Genomic DNA, 26,630 nt, shown 5'->3' on the forward strand with positions numbered 1-26,630 from the left:
TTAAAATTTCATCTTTTAGTTGCTATTATATGTAAAGATAACAAAGCAACATTAATTTTTTTAAGTGTTTATTTAATTATTTTTGAGAGAGAGAGACAGAGCATGAGCTGGGAAAGGGCAGAGAGAGGGAGACACAGAATCTGAAGGAAGCTCCAGGCTCTGAGCTGTCAGCACAGAGCCCAATAGGGGGCTCAAACCCACGAACCATAGGATCATGACCTGAGCTGAAGTCAGTTACTTAATCAACTGAGCCCCCCAGGCACCCCAGAAAGCATAATTTTGGGGGATGATTTCATAATTCAGACTTCATTCAGACTGTCCTTCCTCCAAGGTATTGGGACTGGTGAGCTGTTACTGCATGTGGATTTTCCCATTTATATGACAGTTGCTTGTCCTAGACCAAAGGGAGGGATTGGGTTTACATGGGAAGTGAAATCATGCTAAATTCAGCTTTTCACCTGGAAGATACATTTAGGTAAAGCTGGTCAGTGCACATTGCTTTTTCCTCTTTTCTCAAGAATATACTTATTTATGTGAAAATAAACACGTGGTTAATGAATTTAATGTTTCAAAGAAGAGTATTTTTAACTACTATAAAGCCAAAACATAAAAAGGTAAAGAAAAATATATACATTTGCAGCACTAATAGTCTTAATAAAAAAGAAGCTACTAAAAGTCATTAAGGAGAAAAAAAGGAGAACAAAAGATGGACAAAGAACCTGATGAATTTAAAAAATAAAATAATGAATCTGGTCACCTTAGTGGTTCAGTTAATTAAGCATCCGATTTCTGCTCAGGTCCTGATCTCATGGTCTGTGGATTGGAGCCCTCCGTTGGGCTCTGTACTGATGGCTCAGAGCCTCTCTCTCTCTGCCCCTCCCCCAGTTCACCCACCCAAAAATAAATAAACATTAAAATATTTAGAAAATAAAATAAATGAATAAATAAATACATAAATTGTGGGTAATAAGAACCAGGTCTCTTGTTGTCAGAAAGGGAGTTAAGAATACAGAAAAACAGAAGACTAGAATGCATTCTTAAAATTTATGGGGTTGGATTGAAGTATCAGTACAATCCAATATATTTCAATCAGTAAAAACTTGTGATTTTTACAATGTTTTCAGATGGATAGATACAAGAATAGGATTGTGTGACTGTGTGTACATGTGTATACACACATTTATTTTTTAGCTCAATGTGCTGACAGAACCCAGAGGGGGAATGATTTCTCAGTACCACTGGGCACTTCTTGCACACGTCTTGTTTTTCACACATCATTCTAAAGTGAAAGGACCTGGGACTCCTTGGACAAATGGCTAGCAGGATGATAGCAGGAAAAGTACAAAATGAAGTACAAGATGAGCCTAGAGTATCTTGTGGTGTCCGAAAGGAAGCACTCAATAAATATGGGGGTCATATAAACAAAGATATAGCAGTCAACCTGGCTAAATCTGGAGTAATTTGAGCAAAAAAATAAATAATGGTGTCTTAGCTCAGGTAGCTATAACAAAATACCAGACTGAGTGGCTTAAACAGTCAAAAATTATTTCTCACAGTTCTGAGATCTAAGATCAAGGTGCTGCTGGCAAGGTAGCTTTCATTCAGAGGCTTCTCTTGGCTTGTAGGTAGTTGCCATCTCACTGTGGTCTCACATCACCTCTTTGTACATGTGTGGAGAGAGAGAAAGAGCAAGCTTTCAGGTGTCTCTTCTTATTGGGGCCATTCCCTTATGAGGGCCCCACCCACATGACCTCTTCTAAACCTAGTTACTTCCCAGAGGCTCTTGTCTCCCAAAGCCATCAGATTGGGGATTAGGGCTTTAAAATATGAATTTTGGAGGGTCACAAACAGTCAGTCCATAATGGATAATGAATTATAACCCATAGAGTAAAATAAGAATCCATGAGTCCATGGTGATGTAAATACTTGAATAACTGAACAAGTGGGAGAGAAATAAAAGCTCTTTCTTAGAGTGAAATTAATAAATGTAAAAAATAATGGAAATAAACAATCACCATTTGGCAAATATCAGATTAATCACTGTTTTAGTCAAGAATCACCAATGAATACTAAACTTAGAGAGTCAAAGTATCATGAGAAATAGGATAAGTATAATAGCATATCACCCCACAAGATTCTTATTAATTATGAAGAGAAAATAGCAACTTTACAGTGGAGAAGTCTGGCAGATCCTTCTTTAACCAAGTTATTAAAGTTAACATTGGTAGCAATTGGACACACTGACATAACGTTTTCTACTATTATATATTGAGAAGTCGACGCTATTGCTTTTGTGGTATTCTTACAAAAATGTAAAACTTGAATTATCAGAGGAAACCTCAGACAAACCTAAAATGAAAGACCCTAAAAGTCTGAAGTTCAGACAAACTGGAGAACTGTACCAAATTAAGGAGACGCAAAAAGATCATGCAGTCTGTGATCCTAGGACCATCTAGAGTTGATGGTAATGTCACATATTATACTTCTGAGTCCCACATAACAAAAAGGATAGAAGCAAGCACTAAGTCCAATGGTTTTTAGTAAATGCTTTCTGATTGTTTACAAAGGAATCTAAATGACAAGAGTCCTCTGATGTTATCAGCTGCTCCCCCTTCTCTGAGTAGAAATATGTGCTCTGAACCATCTATAGAGGAAAGGGTGCATTCAGGCATGCCAGAGGAGCTCTGTCCTTCACCGGAAAATTTATAGATATAAGCTAAAAAAAAATTGAACACTTGCCTTGAAACTGCTAGACTTTGCCAAGTAAAGATGTTTTATGATCTCAGAGATGACTCTGACTCATTTGTTCTTGGCTCTGGAGAGCTAGAGAGCCAGGGCCCCTTGCTTATGTGTTGTTAGTCCACATCTTAGAATGCCTACTGTTTTGTGAAAGGAAGGTGTGTATGCAAACTGACCTCCAAAAGCTGAAGGAGCCATAAGACTGAAGGGAAAAGCACTGAAGTCCAGCTTGACAAGAAATGGTTTTTATAAGGACTTATGGACAGAAGCATGTGTTTGGTGGCTATAAGATGAGTAGATCTCCACAATTCCACCTCTGTAAGGCCTGCTTTTATTACTGGGAGACTTCCTGGGAGGAAATATTTGAGAATCATAGTCATATCTCCAAAGTATACCAAAGATATTGTGCCCCAAGGGTGTACTTCAGGGTATAACTAAATAAAAAGAAATACTGGGTTGGAAGGCTGTGCTCAAGAACATTTCAGGTCACAGAGTGGTCATTGTGGCATGTTTATCCAAGATGGCATTAGTCTGGTTCACATATCTATCCTGAGAGTGGATACCTTTCCTATTTATTCTTTTGGGAAATGTCATTGTAAAGATCAAAAATTAAAATTCCCACCGTATTTTGCATGAGTTATCTCAAAAATCCATCTGTACATTTTCAGTTTTTAAGAATGGTGGGTTAGGATGTTGATACCATCTCTTTTTATGAAAACAACTAAACATTGGGCAAAAATCACTTAGAAGCAATAATGACCTGCTTGATCATAGTGAAGAACTGTGAGGCCAAAATGAAAAAAGAAAATGAGAACTCCAAGGAGTAAGCTAGAACAAAAACTGCTTTTGTTCTGGGACATTTGGGAATTCTTTTTATTTTTTTGAGAAAGAGGGACAGAGAGAGGGTGCCTCATGAGTTGGGGAGAAGGGCAGAGAGAGAGAGGAAGAGAGAATCTAGCAGGTTCCATGCTCAGTGTGGAGTATCATGCTGAGCATGAAGCCTGAGGTACAGCTTGATCCATGACCCTGGGATCATGACCTGAGCTGAAATCAAGAAGTTGATGCTTGACTGATTGAGCCACCCACTTATTAGGCATTTGACAATTCCAATAAATTGTAACTTTTGTTTTGACAGCCTCATAGAGTAAAGGGGTCATAAATCAAAGCTCAGGACACATAAAAGTTCAGAACTGAAGAGGAGAGCTAAAGATAATAAACAAACAAGAAAAACTGGTGACTCTAAGGAGCTAGATCTTTAGAGTAAGATAATAAGAAGTTAATTAGCTTTCACAAAGATTTACATCCAAATTTTAATTCACCTGGAGGGTATGGAGAACTTCAGCCCCCAAATTTGATTTAAGGTGGACCTTGACTTATTTTGCTCCCATGTACCTTAAAACTATGCAAATCTCTGGAGGAAGATACTTCATCATATTCTCGCATTATTCCTGAAAATATTTTCATGAACAATGGTCAGCACAGAAACAAAGATGACTGGGTAGCAAAAAACAAGTCACCCTAAGAAAGAAACAATAAGAACAAAAATAGACCTACAAAGATTTAAAATACTAAAATCACCAGATCCTGGGACACCTGGGTGCCCCACCTTGCCATGTCTTAAAATGAACACACTTCTAGTTTCCTTTAACGATTATAAGAAATTGATAGCCAGTGCCAATTAATATGCAGACACACTAAAATTCCTCAGCAAAGAAAGAATTTTGCTTTTACTTTCTGTTAAATGTCCAGAGAAGCCAGAGTCTGAGAGTATTCACCATTTAATAGAACAAATCAAAAGAAAGAAAATCCAGAAACATAAAACATAAATTTGGGTTCACTCTTTGGATTTAGGTGGAGAACATGATGAATTTTCTGGAGATTTTTTGTCAATATTTTGAGAGTATGTTGTTTTTTTTACTACTCACTAGGTTTAGTATCTGAAAGATTCTGAAAATCCCTTTTTAGTATTTTAAATGCTATAGGTGACTATCTCATTTATAAGAATAAAGAAGTCTCACAGGTGAAGAGACGTGGCCCAAGGAAACAGAACTAGCATTAGAAGGATCCAAAGATGTAGACCCCAGTCTCAGTTTAGGCTCAATTAGTTGTGTGGTTTGGATAAGCCACTCTACCTCAGGAGACACAGTTATTTCATGTCTATCATTCTATGTTCTGGGTTTTTCTACAGTTACCTCAGAGTAAATCCAGGTTGAAATAATGGGGTCTTGTTCTCTGGTTTGAATCTTTACCCATTAGTGAGGACATTAAGTCTCCATACCACTTCCAGGTGTCACCCAGAGCTGACTCATGTGCTCCTGAACCTAGTGATTTTTAAAAAAATTTTATTTATTTATTTTGAGAGAGACAGGGAGAGAGCACATGCATGAATGAGTTGGAGAGGGACAGGGAAGGAGGGAGAGAGAGAATCCCAACCAGCCTCTGCACTGACAGATGTGGGGTTTGATCTCATAAACTGTGAGATCATGACCTGAGCCAAAACCAAGAATGGGATGCTTAATTGACTGAGCCATCCAGGTGCCCCTAAACTTATGACTTTAATTTCCTATGATTTTTTCTTCTTTCTCCCTATTTTAGACTTTCTTTTGTATGTAATTGCAGCCACCAAAATGGAACTTAAATATTTTTTCTTGACACCAAGGCTACAGTTCAGGGTCCCATTGGACACTGGGTGATATCTCTGGAGACCCGCAGGGAACCAAAGTGGGTGTAGCTCCCATATTTGGGTTACTCTCCATCATCTGATGCAATGTGATCTTGAGCTCCTTCTGCTCCTAGAGATATCAATAATATTACTCTTTGGTATTTTATTTCCTATAGCCTACAAACTCCTAGGAAAGTTGCCTCAGGTCTGGCTGGGTGAAGAGATAGAGGAAGGTGAAGAGAGAAGAAGCCGATTATAAATATATAGTCATGAAGTGACATGAAGCAACATGAGCCAAACATTCAAAGTAAACCATTTTTCGTGGCCGCCCACTCTGCTTAGGCTTCCAGTATGCCTTAAAGGGTTGAGAGTCATTACCAAGGGATATGACTAGGAACTTAAGGAATCATCCAATGTAAACTTTTCCATAAACTTAAAGTGTTTCAGCACAAGCCCTGTCTTTACTGCATTGGGCTTAAAGAGTCCAGACAATGAACCTTGAAATTACTTCATTAAAGATTTAGTTCTTTGGATTTTCTGTATTTTCCAGCCCTCCATAAAAGTGCTAGGAATACTGGGCTTCATCTGAACAGAGTCTTATCTGTTAGCTGGATGATGAAAAGTTAATGCAAGAAATAGGTCACAATTTGGAGCCTCAGAAGAAAAAAAAGGTAGAGAGTAGGAGCCATGTCATTTTTTGGTTCCTCTCATCATGCAACTTATGTATTCATCCTTTCTTTGTTATTGCAAAAATATTCATTGAGGAAAGGTAAGGGTTGAATTGTATTACCCCAAAAGTTTGGTTGAATTCCCAATCTCCAGTGCCTCAGAATGTGGCCCTATTTGGAAATAGTTTCACTGCAGTTAGGATTCATGAAGACGAAGTCATCCTGGAGTAGGATGGGTACTTAACACAACATGACCTGTGCTCTTATGAAAAGATGGGCATGTGAAAACACAGTGACAAAGGGAGAATCTCATGGGAAGATTAGAGTGATGCAGCTACGAAACAAGAATGGCAAAGATTGCCGGAAAACCACCAGACGCTAGGAAAAAGGAAGGAAGATGCACATTTCAGACTTCTAGCTTCTGGAATAATGAGACAATAGATTTATGCTGTCTTAAGTCATCAAGTTTGTGGTATGTTATGATAGCCATAAGAAACTAATATAAGTCTCATGTGTCAAATCTCATTCTACTGGCTTTGGATCATAATCAAATAAGAGATATATATATCTTCCCCTTAGGGAAGAGAGAGGGAGAGGGAGAGAGAGAGGGAGATGTATATACTATATACACACACTCTACAATAAATAAAAAAGTTGGCCTGGAAAAAGCGGAGCTCTGATGGGATGACACAAGTAAGATATCTTCTGTCTTCTTCCTTTAAAAGTCCTGAAATGACAACTTTCGAGACTGAAAACATGGTTTGTGTTTACAGCCAGAGGGAATCAGGGATCACCAGAAGTCAGTATATTTTCCAAGAACAGTATCCATCAAGGTCAATTCTTTGCTTTTGACAGGGCAGTCAGACTGGTAGATGACAAAAGGTAGTGGACAAAACATAGCAAGAATTTGACACACTTGGTAGTTTTCCTTATCGTGTCCATATGGACAGGGTGAAGTGGTTAAGTTGGGAATTGAGAATAACTATACCTATGGATTGGTTATTCATTAATGGAACTATGCAGATCTGAGTTGAGGTTTCCAGTGGAATACCAAGGAACTCTTACGTAAGTGCTGCCCTGTTCCACATGTTATCAGTGACCTGGAAAAGTCCAGCATTGCCAATTTTGTCTTCGAAGGGCCAGATGACTCCATGTGATGACCCCATCTGTACCTAGATGTGTGCATGTGGTTCTGAATGAAGCCACATACTTAAGAATGGTACAGGGAATCCAGAGATGTTTTGAAGCATGACCAGGTTGGTAACTTGGAGGAGAGTAGTAGTCATGTAACACACACACACACACACACACACACACACACACACACACACACAAACAGGTGAGGTATTTGGGGATGTTCAGGCTAAACAATGGAGAACCTAAGAAAGACATGATAGTCAGGAGATAGTTTTACTTGGTTTGAAGGGTTGTGTTCAATGGAACAAATAATAGGAAAGCAACCTAAACTTAGTATAAAGGGAGCTTTCAGGGTGTTAGAGTAAAATAAAAATGCTGACAACATGAAAGCAAATCTCTATGGGTTAATCTATAAATTTAGTAAAAATTCCAGTAAGGTTCTTTTTTAGGAATCTAATAACCTTGCCTAAATATATGAAGAAGAGAGGCTTATAATTAGCTAATTTTTAAAAATTTATTTATTTTTGAGAGAGAGAGAGAGAGAGAGAGAGACAAAGCATGAGTGGGGGAGGGGGAGAGAAGGAGACACAGAATCTGAAGCAGGCTTCAGATTCTGAGCTATGAGCACAGAGCCCAGTGTGGGACTCAAATCCATGAGCTGTGAGACCTGAACTGAAGTTGGACACTCAACCAACTGAGTCACCCAGGCACCCCAGTAGCCAAATCACTTTTGAAAAAGAAGAGCAAAAATGTTATTCTTGTCCAAAGAATGGTAAGATGTACCTCACAGCCATGATAAAGAACGGTGGGGCATTGGAGCAGCCACAGGGAAGCAAGCCAATGGAAAAGAAGAAAGAACTCAGTGATAGACTCATGCCATTAGAGGAACCTGGTGCATGTTGGAGATAGAACTCAATGGTGAACAAATGGATTGTTCAATGGGTGTTGTTGATGAAACTGATGGACTATACGGGGAAAAATATAGATGGAAGACTTAGTGTAGAAGTGGATGTAGAACAAGATGTGAAAGAAACTCTAAAGCAAACAGAAAAAATATATAGAAATACATTTTATGTTTTTGGAGTAGAAAGGACTTAAATGAAATTGCCAAAACACAAAGCCCTAGGGGAAAATATCCAACTGTCTCTCTCAAAATGAAAGATTTTTCAGTGATAACCAATGTAAAGCTATCATATTAAACATTGACAGATTGGAAATAGTTATTTGCAACATGAATACTATAAGAAGTTAATACCTAGCTATGCAAAACACCACAAGTAGATGCACAGACCAATTCACAAGTAAACAATAAGAAACCTAGTTAGGGGGCACCTGGCTGGCTCAGTCAGTTGAGCATCCAACTCTTGATTTTGGGTCAAGTCATGATCTCACAGTTTGTGAGATCAAGCCCTGCAATAAGAACACAGAGCCTGCTGGGGTTTCTCGCTGTCTCTCTGGCCCTCCCCTGAATTCTCTCTCTCTCTCAAAAGAAATAAATAAACATTAAAAAAAAAAGCCTAATTAGAAAATGGTCCTATCAAAATAGACCTGTGAGAACTTGGTTTCCTCATTTGCTTATTCGATAAATACTTATTGAGTGGCTATCACATATCAGCACTGTTCCAGGCACTGGGGATACAGCAGACAACATTTCCTGCCCTTATGGCATTTAAATACTCTCTTCTATCAATAGGAAAAAGACATTAGTTTCTACTAAATGAAATTTCCTTTTAAATGCCAATGGTATCACTTTAAAGTGGGAGGAGTTTTTAGGGTACATTTTTTTTTAAATGTGTACATCTGCATGATGATAAGTAACTTCCAAGGAAACACAGGTCTGACAGGCACAGAAAGCTGACGCTTTATTTGTATCTATGTTTAGAGTGTCCAGCCTAATGGTTAGGTGGATCCAGAATGCCTAAGGCTGAATCATGGCTCTTCCTTATAACCTGCGCATGGCATTTGACCACTTCTCTGAGCTTCAGTTTCTTTACCAGTAACGTGAAACTAATAGACAGACTTGCTATGAAATTGGTATAAGGATTAAATAAGATAGGACAGCAGCTGGCACACGATAAAAACTTAATGTTGGCTCTTTTTACTTCTATATTTTGATTATGACATTACGATTCCAAAAATTGTTATTTTCCTGTACACCATATTTCAAAATGAGGATGGTAACATCTTTGGGTTATGAATCAAGTAATTTATTTTCCTTTTAAGTAAGAACCCGAAAAGAAAATCATATGCTTTCTCTGCCTCTGTGCCCTGGTGGTATATGAGACGTGTCTCCTGGATTAAACATTAATCCTAGTGTGTGAAACCTGAACTCAGGGTTGCAGGGCTGGAGCGGAAGGGAGAGACAGACTCACCAGGCCCAGCCCTGTCCCACACAGGAAGATTCAAAGGCCTGGAGGAGGTAAGTGCCCTGCCCCAATGTACCACAGCTAGAACCACAGTGTTACTTATGTGGTTATGATTAATTGGTTGTGATTAGAAAAGCTTATCATTATTAGGAAATTAAGGTTGTAGACAGGAAGGAGTCAAGTCATCCAGCTGATTTTGTAATACGGGATGAACTGGTGACATGAATAATCTCATTTAATTAGAGATCTAGACTCAAAAGGCTAGTGGTTATTCCAGGTATGAAGAATTTGTAAGACTTCTGGGTGGCTGTAATGCTTTGATGCAGTGGGTGGAGCCATACCTCCTTATTAGAATAAGGTAAACAGATTCAACCCAGTTATAAATGGGGGGGGAATGTGTGTCTTCTGTCACTGAGGATTGTAGAGAGTGGCGCCTGGCTGGAGAATTCATTGCAGTAGAGAGAAGGGGCAGAGCATGAGTTCCAAGTCAAAATCCATTGGGATCATCGGAGCACCTTTCTCAAAGGGCCAGGTGAGTAAAAAGCCTGGCTTTGACTAACTGGAATTTATCACAGAGTTTCAGACGTTAGAATTAGTTAGGTGTTCATGTCTGGTTAGTTCAGTTCCCTGGTACAACCAGCCTGAAATATATATATTTTAAAGTCTTCTTACCATTTTTCAACATTGTAGAATTATGATCATGTCATCTATTCTTGTAGTTCCTAATCTCAGCTAACTCTATTAGAACCTACTAAATTTTTCTTTGAATTGTTTAAGAGAATATATTTTTATTTGAATGGAAATGGACTATTTCTGTATTATAACTACTAACTGAGATTTCCATATTCTTGTGGTTTTGGGTTTTACAGTGCATATGTAGAGGGTGAGAGGATTTTAAGAAAACACATTGGTGTAATTATGAATTAATGCTTAGAGACATTTCATAGATTGGCAGCAATTTTCAGACTTCTTGTAATTTGCATAACCTAAATGTTATTGCTTTATGTGACTTTGTGACCAATTCATATTAATTGAGGGCTTTACTGAGTTTGTTAAAGTGTTGTTCATTGGGTAGGCAGAATCCTTTGTGCACCTCTTTTTGAGGGAGGAAAAAGGAAAGAAAATTCAACTGGAAGTTGGCGGCATTGAAAGGACTTGTGCATTTATGAAATTCCCAGATTGCCAACACATGCCAGGAACATTTCATTACATGTCTTTTCTTCTGCCTGAGCACACTCCTGCTGGCAAGTATAATGTGATTATGGACACCTTAGACTTCAGTATGCATCTGTGCTTAAAGGGGAAAATAAAGAAGAAAACCAAAGGCAACCTGACAAAGTGTGAATTGAAACTCCTAGGGTTGATACTTTGTCACTGTTGTTATTTCAAGTGGGGTCTTCTGCGTCTCTTTGCCCATCTAGGCAGTGCTACTTCACTCCTCTTAGTTTTAAACTCATGCTTGGCACTCTGGCATTTTATTGCAAAACAGATTGGGAGAGGTCAGAGGGTGGATACTCAAACTGCATTAGGACTGTCAGTAAATACTGCAGCACTTCCCCTCCTAGTCTTTCAAAGCTCTCTCCTGGCTCACAGGGACGTTTGGCTGACATAGAAGTGTTTCTGTTTCTTCGGAAGGAAGGGAGGCAGAAGGGAGAAAGTAGGGGAGGGAGGTGACTGCCTGAGCAGATTCTGGCCCATGGGCCTTATGCTGATAGTAATTGCCCTTCAAAGGGATAATACTTTGAAATACAGCCTAATGCATTTTCCATTCTTGGTATTTATTTTTTTTCCTCTACAGACCAAAATTTGGTCCCATGAGAATGAAGTTTACTGTTTCATGCTAGTAAGGAATCAGAGATGTTTCTGTACTAAGCCATTGCATAGAGAAAAAAAGTGACCAACATATTAGCATCGATACTCACATAAAGGAGGTAGAAGTTAGACAATCAGGCAAAGGAGAGGATTAGGGGCAAATGAATAGAACGTTGAGTTTGAGAAAACCTTCCATTCCCTGCCTCACTCCCTCACAAGGCAGTGAGGGGTGGGAGGAGAGGTGATGGCAAAAAATGAGGTATTATATTTATTTTATAGTTAACTGAGGCTCAGAGAGGTTTAGTAATTTGCTGAATCGCTAGCCTTTACTGTGTGGTTCCAGACAAGATTGTATGACTCAAAGCCTATGCACCTGTTTGCCATAAAGCCACTGCACTTGCGGGCAGTGAGGGATCGGTTAGGGACCTAGCTTCAGAGTGAGTAGAGCTAACAAAGGGTTCCAAACTGGGCAGATAACCCAAGAAATGAGAAGATACCAATTGTAAGAAGCATTTTGAATCAAGCAAATAAAGAATGATGGAGAGAGTCACTCTGGGCAATTTAGCCACTGTGTTAGAGCAAATATAGTGTCAGCCAAAGGGTTTGTAAGACTGTTCTAAAGCTTGAAAGCAAGGGAAAAGGCCAGGGGTTTCCTCAAGATGACAATTTGTGAGCACCTACTAAGTGTCAGCCCTATACTACAACATGTAGCACCACAAGTGTAAAGAACATTGGACTGAAATTGAATAAGGAGGAAAGACAAAGTAAGTAAATACAAAACCAAAAGCAAAATCTTTAAAACTCCACTGAGGTTTAAAGAAAGGGAAATATATCTGCTTGATGAAGGATGCGTGTGTGTGTATGTGTGTGTGTGTGTGTGTGTGTGTGTGTGTGTGGGTGGGTGTGGCAGCGGTGGTCACACAAGAAGGGAATGGAGAAAAGGAGCAAATTGTGTTAGGAACAGGAATTTGACAAGGAGGATTTGCCTGTCAGCCAAGGTAAGTTGCCAGATTCCAGCTCCAGCAGGTCCAGGGCTCCCTGAAGGATAAATGGTGTCAGCACAAAAGAGTGAGAGAGTCTCACCTTCATTTTGATCAGCAGGCAGGCATCTCTGCACTGACCAGAGAGTCAGCTTTATTTATTGAAAAAAAATGCATGGAGGGGTGCCTGGGTGGGTTGGTCGGTTAAGCGGCTGGCTTCAGTTCAGGTCATGATCTCACAGTTCGTGGGTTCGAGCCCCATGTCGGGCTCTGTGCTGACAGCTAGCTCAGAGCCTGGAGCCTGCTTCGGATTCTGTGTCTCCCTCTCTCTCTGGCTCTCCCCTGCTCGCGCTGTCTCTCTCTGTCTCTCAAAAATAAGTAAAAAAGCATTAAAACATTTTTTAAAAATAAAATTAAATTAAAAAAAGAAAAATGTATGGAGTACAAAACAGAAGTGACAATTGCCTTAGACAATGATTTCTGATGACAAATTCTTTGGTATATAAAAATTTCCCAGAATATAGATTGGTAGAAGACTCATGCATAATCTTTATCAATAGGGATTGATGTAGGTGAGAAGATGCTTATCCCATGGGGAAGGAAGGGATCTTTAGCATTCAAATACAAGGCAATGTCTTTAGCATAGCAAAAGCAAGAGTTAGTTCTTTTGTGAGCAGGGGTCAATAGCCTGTTTTCTTGAGGGGAAGAAAAACAGGTTCCTTGGGAAACGTAATATTTGCTCCCATAATCACAAAAGAAGAAACTCCTATAATAAGTTTTTTCACAAGGTACAATTCGCATATTTTTAGCACCAGAAGACAATTCGCTCTTGATGCCAGTTGGCAATGCGCCCTGGGGGCTGGTGCTCAAGCAAAAGTAACTGAGTGGGGGTAGACATCTGTCGCCGTCTGACAGTGGGAGGTCCCCCCATTGCAAACCGCCTTACTTCAGAAATGGCTTTCAGCATCTCTCCATTTTTTATTTTTTTAAATGAAGGTGGTGTAGCTCAATGTTTACCCTGTGAAAGCTTTAATTATTTTAAAGAAACAGGGAACAAGGCACGAAATGAGCACCAACACTCCAGTCACCCACCATTTGTTCAGGAGTGAAATTAGCACCTGAGAGAGAGGGCTGGAGATCGCTGGAGCCAGGGTCTTTTTGAGGCTCAGTTTAAGATGGTTGACCGAATCTGGATCACTTCACCAGTGTAAGGGTTCTTCTGAGTTGGTCTACTTAACTCCGGGGTGATGGACCCATGGAGTGATGCCTAAAACTTGAAGAGCTGAATCCTTTGTTTAGTTGTATATCTGTGAAGTCCACCTCTAACTCTTTGAAAGGGGTGACCCCATCCTTTAAATATCCTCCCCACAGAATAACAAGCACAGAAAATAGTGTATACATGAAATACTGTAACAACAAAATTTTTTGAAGGTTACCTCAAGTTGTCTAATTTAGGCAAACAACAATCATTCAAAGACAATCAGAACTAGAATCTAATATCCATAATGGTGCATTGTTGACACATAGTTTTTCCCTCTAAAAAACCCTCATTTCCAGAGATAGCCAAATCTAGACCAATTCATTTGTGGAACAAGTCCAGTCTTAACAACCCTGGCCTAATTACTTACATAAGCTCAGCAAGAATAGCGATTATTCATGAGGATTTTTAAAAGTTTGCTTTGCTGGGACCTTTTATAAGGAATCTCCAGGTTGAACTTTTCGTAACCTCTCCTGACCAGAAGCCAGGCCAACTACTTTCCAGACAGGCCTGCAATACCTGTTGAATTGGGCAAATTCCTCTTCACGAGGTCCCCAAGTTATGGTGAGGTTCCTGCACCTGCCAGGAAGTGACCTCCTTTACTCACCTGGGGAGGCTGCTGGGAACTCTGTAAGCAAGGTATCCAGCCGACATTTCCATGAGGCTTTCTGGCTCCATGTTTCAGAAAGTCAACCTTAGTTCCTTAAAGCTGTCTGGTCATATCTGAGTCTATGCATGACTCTCAAATAGGACATCCCAGTCAAAGCCTTGGTAAAATAACCAGTATTTCCAATGGTGTCCTGCTACAAAATGAACAGATTCTTATTGAATGTATGCAAACAATTGTAATTGTCATGAAAGAAAGAATACTCACTGGGAGTTTTTTAATTTTAGAGGGTTTGGGTAGAGACAAAAGATAAATGCTTCAGTTTACAAATGAATACTTTCCGACATTTCTGTATATCATAGATATCTTAAGAAAAAGTTTCCTTAATCTGGATAAGCAAACATTAGAGAACCAACAGTCTTTTCAACAAGAGTCACAAAACTATTATTTTCCTCAGTTCATTTAGTCCCATGTTTTTCATTCTTATTCAGATTGAATGCAGCTTTTTAGCTCTGGAAATTTTTACTCATTTTAGTATGAATTTTAAAGATGTCAAATACCTGTATTTGTTCCAAAAGTCCTTTTTATAAATCTCTTTGAAGAAGAAATGTGTTTTGTGAGAGAATAAGAACAATTACAAATGACAAAAATCTCAGAAATGGACATTGTGAAAGATATGATGAGAGTTCATTAGGACGCAATTGACAAAGAAATTTAGTTATTTCTGTGACACATACACTTTAAGTAATCAGAGTATTAAGTAATGACCTTATACCAAAAACATTAAAACTTTAGGAATTGCATATATATTTGGGCAGTTGCAGCATTTACTGGTCATGACTTCTTTTACCATTTAAATCCTGGGAAGTTTGTTAAAACCTTAGGAAGTTATAAAGCACATCCTAAATAGGATTACAGATCATTGCAGATCTTAAAACTTTATTTATTCAGCCAAAGTGGTAATAAAAGATCCCAAAGGTGAATGTATAGCATTATATAGTTGTTAGCAAAACTTAGCTCTTTTAACATTGAGAAATCTTAACGAAACAATCAAAGACGTGACTAAGATGAAACCTAAAGCTTTGGTTTTCTTGGCAGACAAAAGAGAAAACCTTTGTTTACTTTGTCTTATTAAAAGCAGATCATCAATCCAAGAAAACTTTGTTTTTTAATAGAGAGAAAAGCAGAGTTTCAACCTTATACCAGTGTACCTTTCTTTAAAATTCCATCCATGTCAACCTTAGTCTATCCTGAGCACACATACAATTTCTTCTTAAAGATTTCCCTTCATGAACCTTCTACAACTTTCCTTTGCCTTTAAAATTTGTACTAAAGCCATTTCTTTCCAGACAACCAGTCTCATTTAGGACAAAATCACTTTCTTTTACCCTCAACAAAAATGTATTTTTATTTCTTATATCTTTCTTACATATCCCCCATTTTCCTGCATATAGGGTTTCTTTCCTTATTTTCCACAGTCTGAAATATACTTAGCAGAATTCTAACTGGTAGAAAACTTAGTCTCCAACTGAGAACTTAGTAACCAACTGAGAGGTGTTTACACCAGAATTTTTTCTTAGATAGTAAATTTATGAACCAATTAAGTACAAAGCATGTTTTTTAAACAGTTTTAAATATCCTTGGTTTTTTTTCCAAGTCAAAAGCAGAAACCTACATCAAGTAATTAGATGCTTATCTCATTAGATAGCCAATGAATTGAATCTCAATTTATTATGCAAGCAAAACTTTATAATGTTTTAGGTTAGCAAGGACTTTCAAAACTATCTTAACAATGAAAACTGAGACAGACAAAATTAACCATCATTTTTAGTCATTCCTTTTTGTTAACAAACTGAATGGAGAGTACAGGAACTTATTTGATCTTCAGCAAATCCAGGTAGAATACAAGTTTGTTTCTGGGTTTTTTTTTTTGCTGTTGTTGTTGATAAACATTGTTTATTTTAAACCAACAAACTTAATTTAAACAATGAATATGGTTTACTTGAGTCCACCTAAGACACTTTGTTTCCCATAGTTAATTTTGACGTGGAAAGTTGATGGGGAAATTTGACTTCGGTGGTCTTTGTTCCTCAACACCTAGGGCAGGAGGAGGAACTGATGCTGCTTGAGGCCTTGAGGAGTCAGTTATGCAGGCCGCCCCCACCCCCTGGTGGTGCAGAAAAGGAGTGGGGGAAGGGAGGGCAAAAGAGGAGAGGTGCCAGCAAAAGGCAGAGAAAGAGAATTCCCAGTTTTAAATTTTGTCAGCTCAGACAGAGGAGCAGACTTCAAGTTTCTTTTGTTTTGATTTAACCAGTAGAATTAGGCAGTCCATGTCAGTCAGAGAAGACAGGGAATTTACCCGAAACAAAATGAGTTTCAGCAGCTACCGTGGGAATATTCCCTCAAGTCTCCATCCCAAGATAGACTAACTACAGTTGGTTCCAATTATAGTCGTTAACCTGGGAAATGCATTAGCCTCACATCTATTAGACAGAGGAATAGAAAGCGTTGATGTCCACTTCAGTCTGATTTTATCTCAGCCAGACCAATAGGTCTTCTTCTCTCTACAGTCCCAACCCTATAATGTTCCCATGAGGCCGTGTCACAAAGACAAAGGAGTAGGGGAGTCCCCTTGAATGAGGAGACCAGTCACATACCCATCTGGTCATGTCCCGAATGAACTTAGGTGGTGCTAAGCCGTAGTGGTCTCAGCTTTGTGACTTACAGTTGGAAACTATTCTGATGCCATCATAGACTGTATGCCATTCACCATGGAATCACAGATGGACCCACTCAGACTCCGTAGGCTTTTGGGGACCTTAAGGGTACCACCCATGGAGCCACAGAATCAAACTCTGCAGGCAAGCCAGACCGAGTTGCACACTCACACTCACTTACACACCAGAGGTTATTACATTCCCTCCCATAGAATTTCTACAGATACGACCAAAAATAATGACAATGACAACTGGACAAAACAGGTACAGAAGTGGCCACAAAACAAGTTTACAGGTTTACTGAAGGGCCCGACCAATGTCTCGGTGGGGCCCCAGGGCAGGAAGTAGTGCTGCTTTCAGCTTTCCACTTAATACCCCAGACAAAAGCACATGTGCATTTAGAATTCAGATGATAAATTGACTTCTTTGACCTGGAGGGTGGGAGGGGGGAGGGGAAGGGAAGGAAGAAGAGGCAGGATGACAGCAGGGGGCATTAAACGAAAATCTGATTTAAAATCTTAGAGGAGTAGAAGCCATGTTTCTTCCAACCAACTGGAAATATGGAGTCCACATCAGGCCAAAGACTGGGAATTTCCCCCAGGGTGGTTTCCTTTTTATTTGTTTAAGTGTAGCCTCTCTAGTCTGCGTTTCTGAAGGCCCAAATTTTCTGGCTGTAGTCATCGGTTGTTGCTTTTGAACTGTCCCTACCCATCAGAAGAGGCTGCCTATCCTGTCTTTTTTCTTCTATGTTGTCAGGAATATTATCTTTGGAAGGGACAGGGAAAGTTAAATCTTCCTCAGAAGGCGTTGTTGTTTGTAGGATTTTAGCTAATTCCGTGTCTCCTTCTTTTTCTGCTTCCCTAATGGCAGCTTGAAGGCCAGCCCCTTTTGGAAATGGCATGGGGGGAAGTGGCCCAGTTAAAGGAAAAGACCCAGAGGCAGGAGGGATAATCCCAGATGTTTGAACGGGGAATGCCAAATTGTTAGAGGTCAGATTTGAAGCTTTTGTTGTGGACAAATTAGGGACAGCCCCAAAGTCCAATTTAGTCTCATTTTGGGTGGTTGTGTGCTTAAAAATAGCTCCTTTGGTGGAATTTAAGGGTTTTTTTTTTTTTACAAGAGTCCACAAGAAAATGGCCCCAATGGGCACCTTTTGGGGCCCCTGAGAGGTATAACATTGTTTGATCTCATCTACCTTATTCCAAGTGTCTACACTAACAGTTCCTTCCTTTGGGAACCGTGGACAACTCTTTTGTGGAAAACATAAAAAACTGTGCAACTGGCTGGGGAGATACCTTGACCCCCTTCTTCGAATGCAGGGTATGAATAACGTCTATAAAGAGTCTTCTTTCTTTAGACTCCTTATGGCCATAGCTTCTCTAGTTCTGACCTAGTCACCATTCTAACCCTGCCTATCTCTACAGGGGGATCTGCAGCACCTTACAGTAGAATCCTAACCATCCCAAAAAAACTCGGAGGAGAAAGGGAAAGGGTTTACTTTCAGGTCCCTTTTCAGGCATCACTTGCCAGAGTCCAGCTCTAGCAGGTCCAGGGTCCCTGAAGGATGGCGGTGTCAGCATGAAAGAGATGAGAATTGGCAAAAGGGGAAGGGAATGAAAGAGCCATGAGTCTCTTTCTGATCAGCAGGCAGGCATCTCTGCTCTCCAGACAGACATCTTTGCTCTTCAGGCAGGCATCTCTGCACTGACCAGAGAGTCAGCTTTTTTATTGAAAAAAATGTATGGAGTACAAAACAGAAGTGACAATTGCCTTAGACAATGATTTCTGATGACAAATTCTTTGGTATATAAAAATTTCCCAGAACCTAGATTGGTAGAAGACTCGTGCATAATCTTTATCAATAGGGATTGATGTAGGTGAGTAGATGCTTATTCCATGGGGAAGGAAGGGATCTTTAGCATTCAAATACAAGGCAATGTCTTTAGCATAGCAAAGGCAAGAGTTAGTTCTTTGTAAGCAGCGGTCAACAGCCTATTTTCTTGAGGGGAAGAAAAACAGGTTCCTTGGGAAACGTAATATTTGCTCCCATAATCACAAAAGAAGAAACTCCTATAATAAGTTTTTTCACAAGGTACAATTCGCATATTTTTAGCATCAGAAGACAAGTCACTCTTGATGCCAGTTGGCAATGCGCCCTGGGGGCTGGTGCTCAAGCAAAAGTAACTGAATCAGGGTAGACATTTGTCACCATCTGACAGGGGAGCCCTCCCCCCCGCCATTGAAAACCTGCCTTACTTCAGAAATGGCTTCCAGCAGTAAGTCATCTGGAATTAGGTAGAAATATGCTTCATTTGGTGCCACAGTTCCAATCCCAGGGATAGACAAATGTGTCTTTTGGAACATCTCATTGGACAATGCAAAATAACATTGTGTCTAAAAGCCTTGTTGGAAATTAGAAACAGAGAGAAACGTAAGAAAACTGTCTCTTTAGACTTCTATTCTGCCAGGAGTCTTGAGAGGGTTTATTGCAAGGAGAAAGCGTTTTTGCGTTTCTGCTGTAAAAACAGCATGGGAGAATTCTTGTCCCTGGTGCCCACGCAGGTCAAGACCTGAAACACTGGGTTGGTCTTTGTAGATTCATCTCCCAAGTGATGATCTTCTGTTGCCTCCTTTCTCCCCAAGAGCTTGCCAACTCACTGCATGAGGACCTGCACGTGGGGCTCTCCTGTCTTGCTTTTCAATTTTTTTCTTATGCTTTTCCCCAAGTTATACCCTGGATTTGCAATACCACCATACCATCCATTTTCCTGAAAACCTACTTGTGTTGCCAGACTCCATTGAAATGTCCCTATCGCGTGCAGCCTTACCTGACACAAGTTTTGTCCCCTGCTGAGCTAGCAGCAGCCTGGTTTTGTTGTTATGACCTCTTGTATCTGCACAGAAGAAACTCTCCTAGTACTGTAAATGGAGTTCAATATACAAATTCCCTATTAACCTGAGTTACCCCCAAAAAGAAGCCCTCTCTTTTTCATGATTTTATCTCTATCAGAGTGCCTTTGCACAGAAGACATGCTTGCCATGTTGATAGCATGGGGTCTGTTGTGGGGAGAGGAGACTAGGTTCTGGAATCCAAAGAACCTAGATATGAACTAAGTCTCTGCCTCTTGTTAGCTGTGTGCCCATAGGAAAAATTTTATAACCTCTCTGATTCTAGATACTCATATTTAACATAGGACTAATTCAGTATGCCTTGCTGAGATGATTAAACGAGATAGTGTAAATTTCTGGCTCTGTAGGAACTCAAAAAATGATAATTACTATTCAACTGATTAAATAATGGGAGTAGTTTCTATTGTGGGCATCTCATCATGTCTGAATTATTTTAATTGTTCAGCCACGAGGAGGCGTGGAAGAAGGCCCTAGAGTATTGAGAAAGGCTGGCCTGCTCGAGAAACTTAAAGAACAAGGTAATTTTTTCATTGAAAGACGATCAGCCTGGGGTACCTGGGTGGCTCAGCTGGTTAAGTGCTGACTCTTGATTTCACTCAAGTCATGATCCCAGAGTCGTGGGATCAAGACCTGAGTTGGGCTCCACGCTGAGTGTGCAGCCTGCTTAAGATTCTCTCTCTCTCTCTCTCTGCCCCTCTGCACACCCCCAACTTGTATGCTCACATGGTCTCTATCAAAAAAATAAATAAATAAAAAGAAGGTACAGGCTTCTGCTGAAATGGGGGTGTATCTGGAATGACCTTTATCACACAGAATTGCAGCACTAGTGATAACTTTAGAAGCACATCCTATTTTAAAAAAAGCAGTGTGTGGAGAAAATTCTCAATAAGTATTGTTGGATGATATTCTCACTCAGGTATTTCGTCTTTCCAGCCAAATTTCTTATTGTATAAGAGAATCTGTGTAAGAGCTGGAGTTGGGTGGGTGGTAAGGGAGTCAGGGGAACTTTGGGTTACCTGCAATTGCTTCCTATTATCAAAGTATAATAATAAAGTCTTTATTTCCTGAGTTCACTGAAGCATTAGGCTCACTGCTATCGTGTGCTTATTGAATTTCAGTACCACCACCGAGGCAGGTTCAAAGCGGCGAGGACAGAGCTGAGCTACTTCAACAACTGACAGATTGGATTGAAACCAAGGACTGTTAACTATAGAGTCAGGAAACTTAGAAAATACTAATGTATTTCCTTCTGGGCATAAATACACACACACATACATACTCCTCTAAAAAACTATTTTTATCATGAATATAAGATGTGCTTATTGGAAAGGTAGAAAGCAGACAGGCAGAGAGGGCCACATAGAGGTCAAGACAGCGAGGCTATTCATTAAGCTGAAACCAGAAGATCATCGCTGTCATACTTTGGTGTCCAGTCTAACTGCATTGACCGGTGTAGAGCTGAGATGATGATGTCAGCCAACAGTAGACAAGGATTCGACCTTTGCAAATTTACAGTCCTTCCGGATGCTTTCTTTGCTTATAAAAGTGCTCTGTTTTATAAATTTGCAACCATCCTACACGGACTGTCCTGTAATCTTTTTTTATGTAGTAACCTGAAACTTTTGGTTTTAATTATAGAGTGTGATGTGAAAGATTATGGGGACGTGCCCTTTGCTGATGTCCCTAATGATCCTCCCTTTGGAATCGTGAAGAATCCAAGGTCTGTGGGAAAAGCGAATGAGCAGCTGGCTGGCGTGGTGGAGGAGGTGAAGAAGAATGGAAGGACCAGCGTGGTGCTGGGCGGGGACCACAGGTCTTGTTTAATGCTCTTCTCCATGAAGTCTGTACAAATGGTGTAAGGGAGGATGGCCAAAACCATGAGGAGAGACCAAATATGAGAGGGGAAGCACTGATCAATACCTTACACCAGATTTCCTGGCTTTTTTCCTTTTAATTGCATTGGTTACTATTTTCTTTTGGAAACATAGACTTACCCCTATTTGAAGTCTTACATTATCTTTATTACAGCAGAAAATAAATGACATGAAAGGATTTCGGTAAATTATTCAGCTGACATTCTTTTTTAAAAATTTTTAATATTTTTAATTTATTTTTGAGAGAGAGACAGCGCAAGCAGGGGAGGGTAAGGGAGAGAGGGAGAAACAGAATCTGAAAACAGGCTCCAGGCTCTGAGCTGTGAGCACAGAGCCCGACATGGGGCTCAAATCCATGAACCGTGAGATCATGACCTGAGCTGGTCGGACGCTTAACCAACTGAGTCATCCAGGTGCCCCACAAACTCACATTCTTAAATAAGTATAAACAAGCTCACAGCCAGCTTATTGTACTTGATACAATAATAGGATAATAAGAACAACGTATTTAAGTCAACATTTAAAAGTATGTTTCCCATGATAAAAGTATTAATTTCAAATTCTTGAAAGATAAACACATGTAAACAAGATGGTAGTAATTTTAGTTTCCTAACAACCATTTCAAATCAAATTAAAATTCTGGCATATTTCTTTACTGCCATACTGTTTTCATTGTACCTGATTTTATTTAATAACTATGTGTTATCTTATACATTGTACTTAATCTAAAGTACTAATTTCCTTATGTTACTTCATGACATAGGAAGCATAATTTTTACTGTTGCATAATTTTTTATCAAGGTATTAAGTTACTATACATATCCATATTATCAGATATTCAGGCAATTTTCAAATTTTCATGAGTATATATGTGGCAAAAATAATTTTTGTGCACAAGCCTTTTTAATATCTGCCCCCAAAGTCCCCGGATACATGATCAGAAGTCTGATCAGATCAGAAACCACAAACATTACAATGGCTCTTGATGGAAGAGTCAATCACTTCAGCTCCTTGTCTTCCTCTAAAATTCGGTTAAGAAACTGGGGTTGCTTTCTTTTTTAAGTGGAAAACTTGGTTAAGTGAAAATTTTAAGAGTGGCAAATAGCCACAAGACGAGAAATCTGAAGGGAAAACAAACATCAAGCGGAATGATCAGTGCCCAAGCTTCAAGGCAGATTGCTTCCATGTTGAGCATCTACGGGTTCACAATTCTCTGAATGAGAACTTGAACATCCAGAGGTGGGAGAACATGGGGGCTGCGGGGCAAATCTGAACTTTTATGTAAGACATTACTTAGTTCTTCCAGTCTGGCAAGTTTTGGGGAGCTTGGGGTGAACTTTGAGAGTTCTGGAGCTGGCTAAGAGTGGGTCTTTAAGTGTGTGGCGGGAGAGCACAAAGTTGAAGCAGAAGATTTGAGCACTGAACAGCGCGTAAGCACCCGGAATATCCCAGCTGAAGGGGGTACAAGGATTTCCGAGTGATACTCTCCCATTGTAAAATGATTGGATTTTAGGGAAAAATGGAAGGATTCTGTGGTAATTCACTTGAGAGAATGAAATATTTACCACGAGAGATGACAGTACAGAAAATGAACCTGATGTAATATTGAGAATTAAATAGTGCCTCATGTGAAGGAATTTGTGTGGTTTAGTTTTCATACAGATTTAATTTTTTGGTTAAAATAATAATTTGCAATTTTATTAGGAGGTGGTTCCCCCTCACCCCCCCAAAACACAAGTTTTTCAGCAAGGCCATCGATGCAAACATAACTTGTTACTAATTAAACATAAGCCACACTTTCTCTTTTGTTATAATTGGCATCTCCAATTAAAAATCTGTCAGAAATACCAGAAATACCTTGGTTTTCTTTGGTTTGACTTAAAGGAAAACTAATTGAGAACACTGAATTAATAATGCGATGGACGTGACAAACTGCAAACCTGAGGTTTACACAAACTTATTTCTTGTGTAGTATGGCTATCGGAAGTATCTCTGGCCACGCCAGGGTCCACCCGGATCTCTGCGTCATTTGGGTGGATGCTCACACTGATATCAACACTCCAGTGACAACCACAAGTGGCAACTTGCACGGACAACCTGTGTCTTTCCTCCTGAAGGAACTAAAAGGAAAGGTAAAAGGCTGGATGGTACTCTATTACAAAAGAACCATCTCTTTAGCAGAAGTTCAGGAGATAGAAGGGAAGGAAGAAGAATCCTGTGCTGATTTTGGATGTGATCTCAAACCATTTTCTCAGCAGCCAATAAGCGAAGGGGCGGTGGATGAAGGGAGTGAGCCTCTGTGCCTCCACCTTGCGTGATAGTTTGCAAACTGACTTTACATATATCTTCCCTTTTGACTTTTAAACTACCCTTAGGTGGGCAGAGGTTCAGGTTATAACTTGCTCAAGATCACATGCCAAGCACCTAGCAAGGCAAGGGCCAAAATTGGTCTCCGAAACCTACATGTCTCTACTACATGCCATGCAGTGTCTCATTCTTACCAAATGTCCCCTCCACATCATGCGAGCTTTCAAAACGTGGTTTTAAAATGTGGACTGCAAAGGCTTATTATTTAACATCTTTAGTGTGAGAAGTTCCTATCTACATCATAAGAGGAAGAACTACCTCCTCATCTCCTAGAAACTTCTTTTCTAACAGATGTGGAATAACATTCTAGATTAAGATTTAACATTGTGATTCATAATTTTCAGTGATATTCTATAGCTTATCAATACAACAATTATTGATACAGACGTAGTATGTTGGTCTTTATGATGCTCCTTGGGGAGGCAAACCCCTTGTTAAATGCTCAGAACTGATGATCAAGTGATAGGTTTATAGACTTGCGTGGCAACAGCCATCCGTGGCTCTGGAATGTTTGGAAAGCAACCGAAGGGCTGCCCGAAAATTCCCCCCGTCACTCTAAGCCATCCTCTGGGATTAAGTCTTTATTGATGAGAGAAAGAAGGAAGCTATGAAAGTAATGAAAGCACATGGATTTCTTTATAGCAGAGTTTTGGGAAAATAGGGCCCAGTGGAATGGGGCACAGAGCAGGTAAATGCTGACAAATGATTGAGGTCAGGTCTGGGCCACAGGGTGAGGGTGGGTAAGACCAAAGCAATCTAGAGTACTACAAGGGGAGGCATTCTCTCTGAATTTTGCATTGTCTTTTAATGATCTCCTCAAAATTTATGTTCCAAATGTAAGATATACGCAGTCCAATAAGTGCCCTTAACTTCTACTGTAAGATTTGCTCAAGAATCATACATGATAAGCAAGTGGAAACATTACAATTGTAGATCCCTGATGTACCAGGACTCTCCTGGGTGACTCCCTGCATATCTGCCAAAGATATTGTGTATATTGGCCTGAGAGACGTGGACCCTGGGGAACAGTAAGTTTAATTCCTTGATATGATTTACCTTCATTTTCTCCATTTTGTATGCATGCTGGTCAAACCTGTGACAAAAAATTAAGTACCAAGTATATCTATCAATATCTATATATCCATAGAAATATTTATGTGTATAAACCAGGTGAGTTTTATACTGACTTGCTGTTAAAAATACATCGGTTGCAGAATGAATATTTTATGTATCATACTATGATGATCTTTTCTTTAAAAGGAAACAATAGTGCAGAGAGCTAGATGCTTGATTAACTTGTTATATTAATATCTCCTCTTTCATAGCTACATTTTGAAAACTCTGGGTATTAAATATTTTTCCATGACTGAAGTGGATAAACTGGGAATTGGCAAGGTGATGGAAGAAGCACTCAGCTACCTACTAGGAAGGTACGATCCTTGTGTGTGTAATGTATTACCAAAAGGACCTACTACTGATGTTAATCAAGACTTTATATAACCTCATGGAACTTCACTGGGTTGTTACTTTTGATAAAGCAAGGCAAGAACTATACTTATGTACTACATATTAAACCACAAATTTTAAACTGAGTTTCCCTCCCACCTCTTAAAAGAAAGAAAAGGCCAATTCATCTGAGCTTTGATGTTGACGGACTGGACCCATCCTTCACACCAGCTACGGGCACACCAGTGCAGGGAGGGCTGACTTACAGAGAAGGTCTCTACATTACAGAAGAAATTTATAAAACAGGTACATAAAGATTGGGGTGAATAAAGAAGTGTACACATGACCAATGCAGATTTATACTCCCTGATCTGAAAGTCAAGGCCCACTGGACACGTGCAGAATGCCCATCACATGATGCAATCCTCACCTCTTTACGCTCCTGGATAACATTTCAAGTCAGGTCACTGAATTAAAAATGTCAACTACTTAACAAATTACATTATTTTCATTTGTTGTCACAGGGCTACTCTCAGGATTAGATATAATGGAAGTGAACCCATCTCTGGGGAAGACGCCAGAAGAAGTAGCTCGAACAGTGAACACAGCAGTAGCAGTGACCTTGGCTTGCTTTGGAGTGGCTCGGGAGGGTAATCATAAGCCTATTGACTACCTTAACCCACCTAAGTAAATGTGGAAACGCCATGTAAAATCTCACAGCTAATGTCATAATTAGCCAATTTAATAATTTACTTAAATTTACGGTTATCGCCCCAATGACTTGATCTTTCCAAAAAAATCTCTGCCTTGGTAAATATTATTACAATCAGTATAAACTGTTAATTCCCTCCGGTATAAAATGCAAGACTTGATAATTCTAAATTTTGTGAAATTGAAAAGTTTGCATTCTAAAACCAAATAAAGCTCCTATCTTCTACGAATGTCTCTGATTAACAATTCTTTTAAAAACCTATTTTGGGGAAATCATACCCCCTTAATTTTAGCTAGAGAGGAAAAAATGGATTTTTTAATAAATTAACTCGAATGTATTTGTCCTTGGAACAGTCATACTGATTTTCACTTCGTT

General features: G+C 39.5%; 1 protein-coding gene across 1 annotated transcript; it reads left to right on the plus strand.

The window, feature by feature from the left end:
* The first annotated feature begins 9,997 nt into the window (after positions 1 to 9,997).
* Positions 9,998 to 26,609, plus strand: ARG1 (arginase 1). Its single transcript, XM_029943660.1, has 8 exons — positions 9,998 to 10,104; positions 20,302 to 20,374; positions 21,495 to 21,669; positions 23,703 to 23,862; positions 25,031 to 25,125; positions 25,423 to 25,527; positions 25,713 to 25,849; positions 26,068 to 26,609. Exons 1-8 carry the CDS (start codon positions 10,048 to 10,050, stop codon positions 26,232 to 26,234), a joined length of 969 nt encoding a protein of 322 aa, XP_029799520.1. The 5' UTR covers positions 9,998 to 10,047; the 3' UTR covers positions 26,235 to 26,609.
* The last annotated feature ends 21 nt before the right edge of the window (positions 26,610 to 26,630 follow it).

The sequence above is a fragment of the Suricata suricatta genome, chromosome 7 (assembly GCF_006229205.1).
Source record: "Suricata suricatta isolate VVHF042 chromosome 7, meerkat_22Aug2017_6uvM2_HiC, whole genome shotgun sequence".
NCBI classification, from domain to species: Eukaryota; Metazoa; Chordata; class Mammalia; order Carnivora; family Herpestidae; genus Suricata; species Suricata suricatta.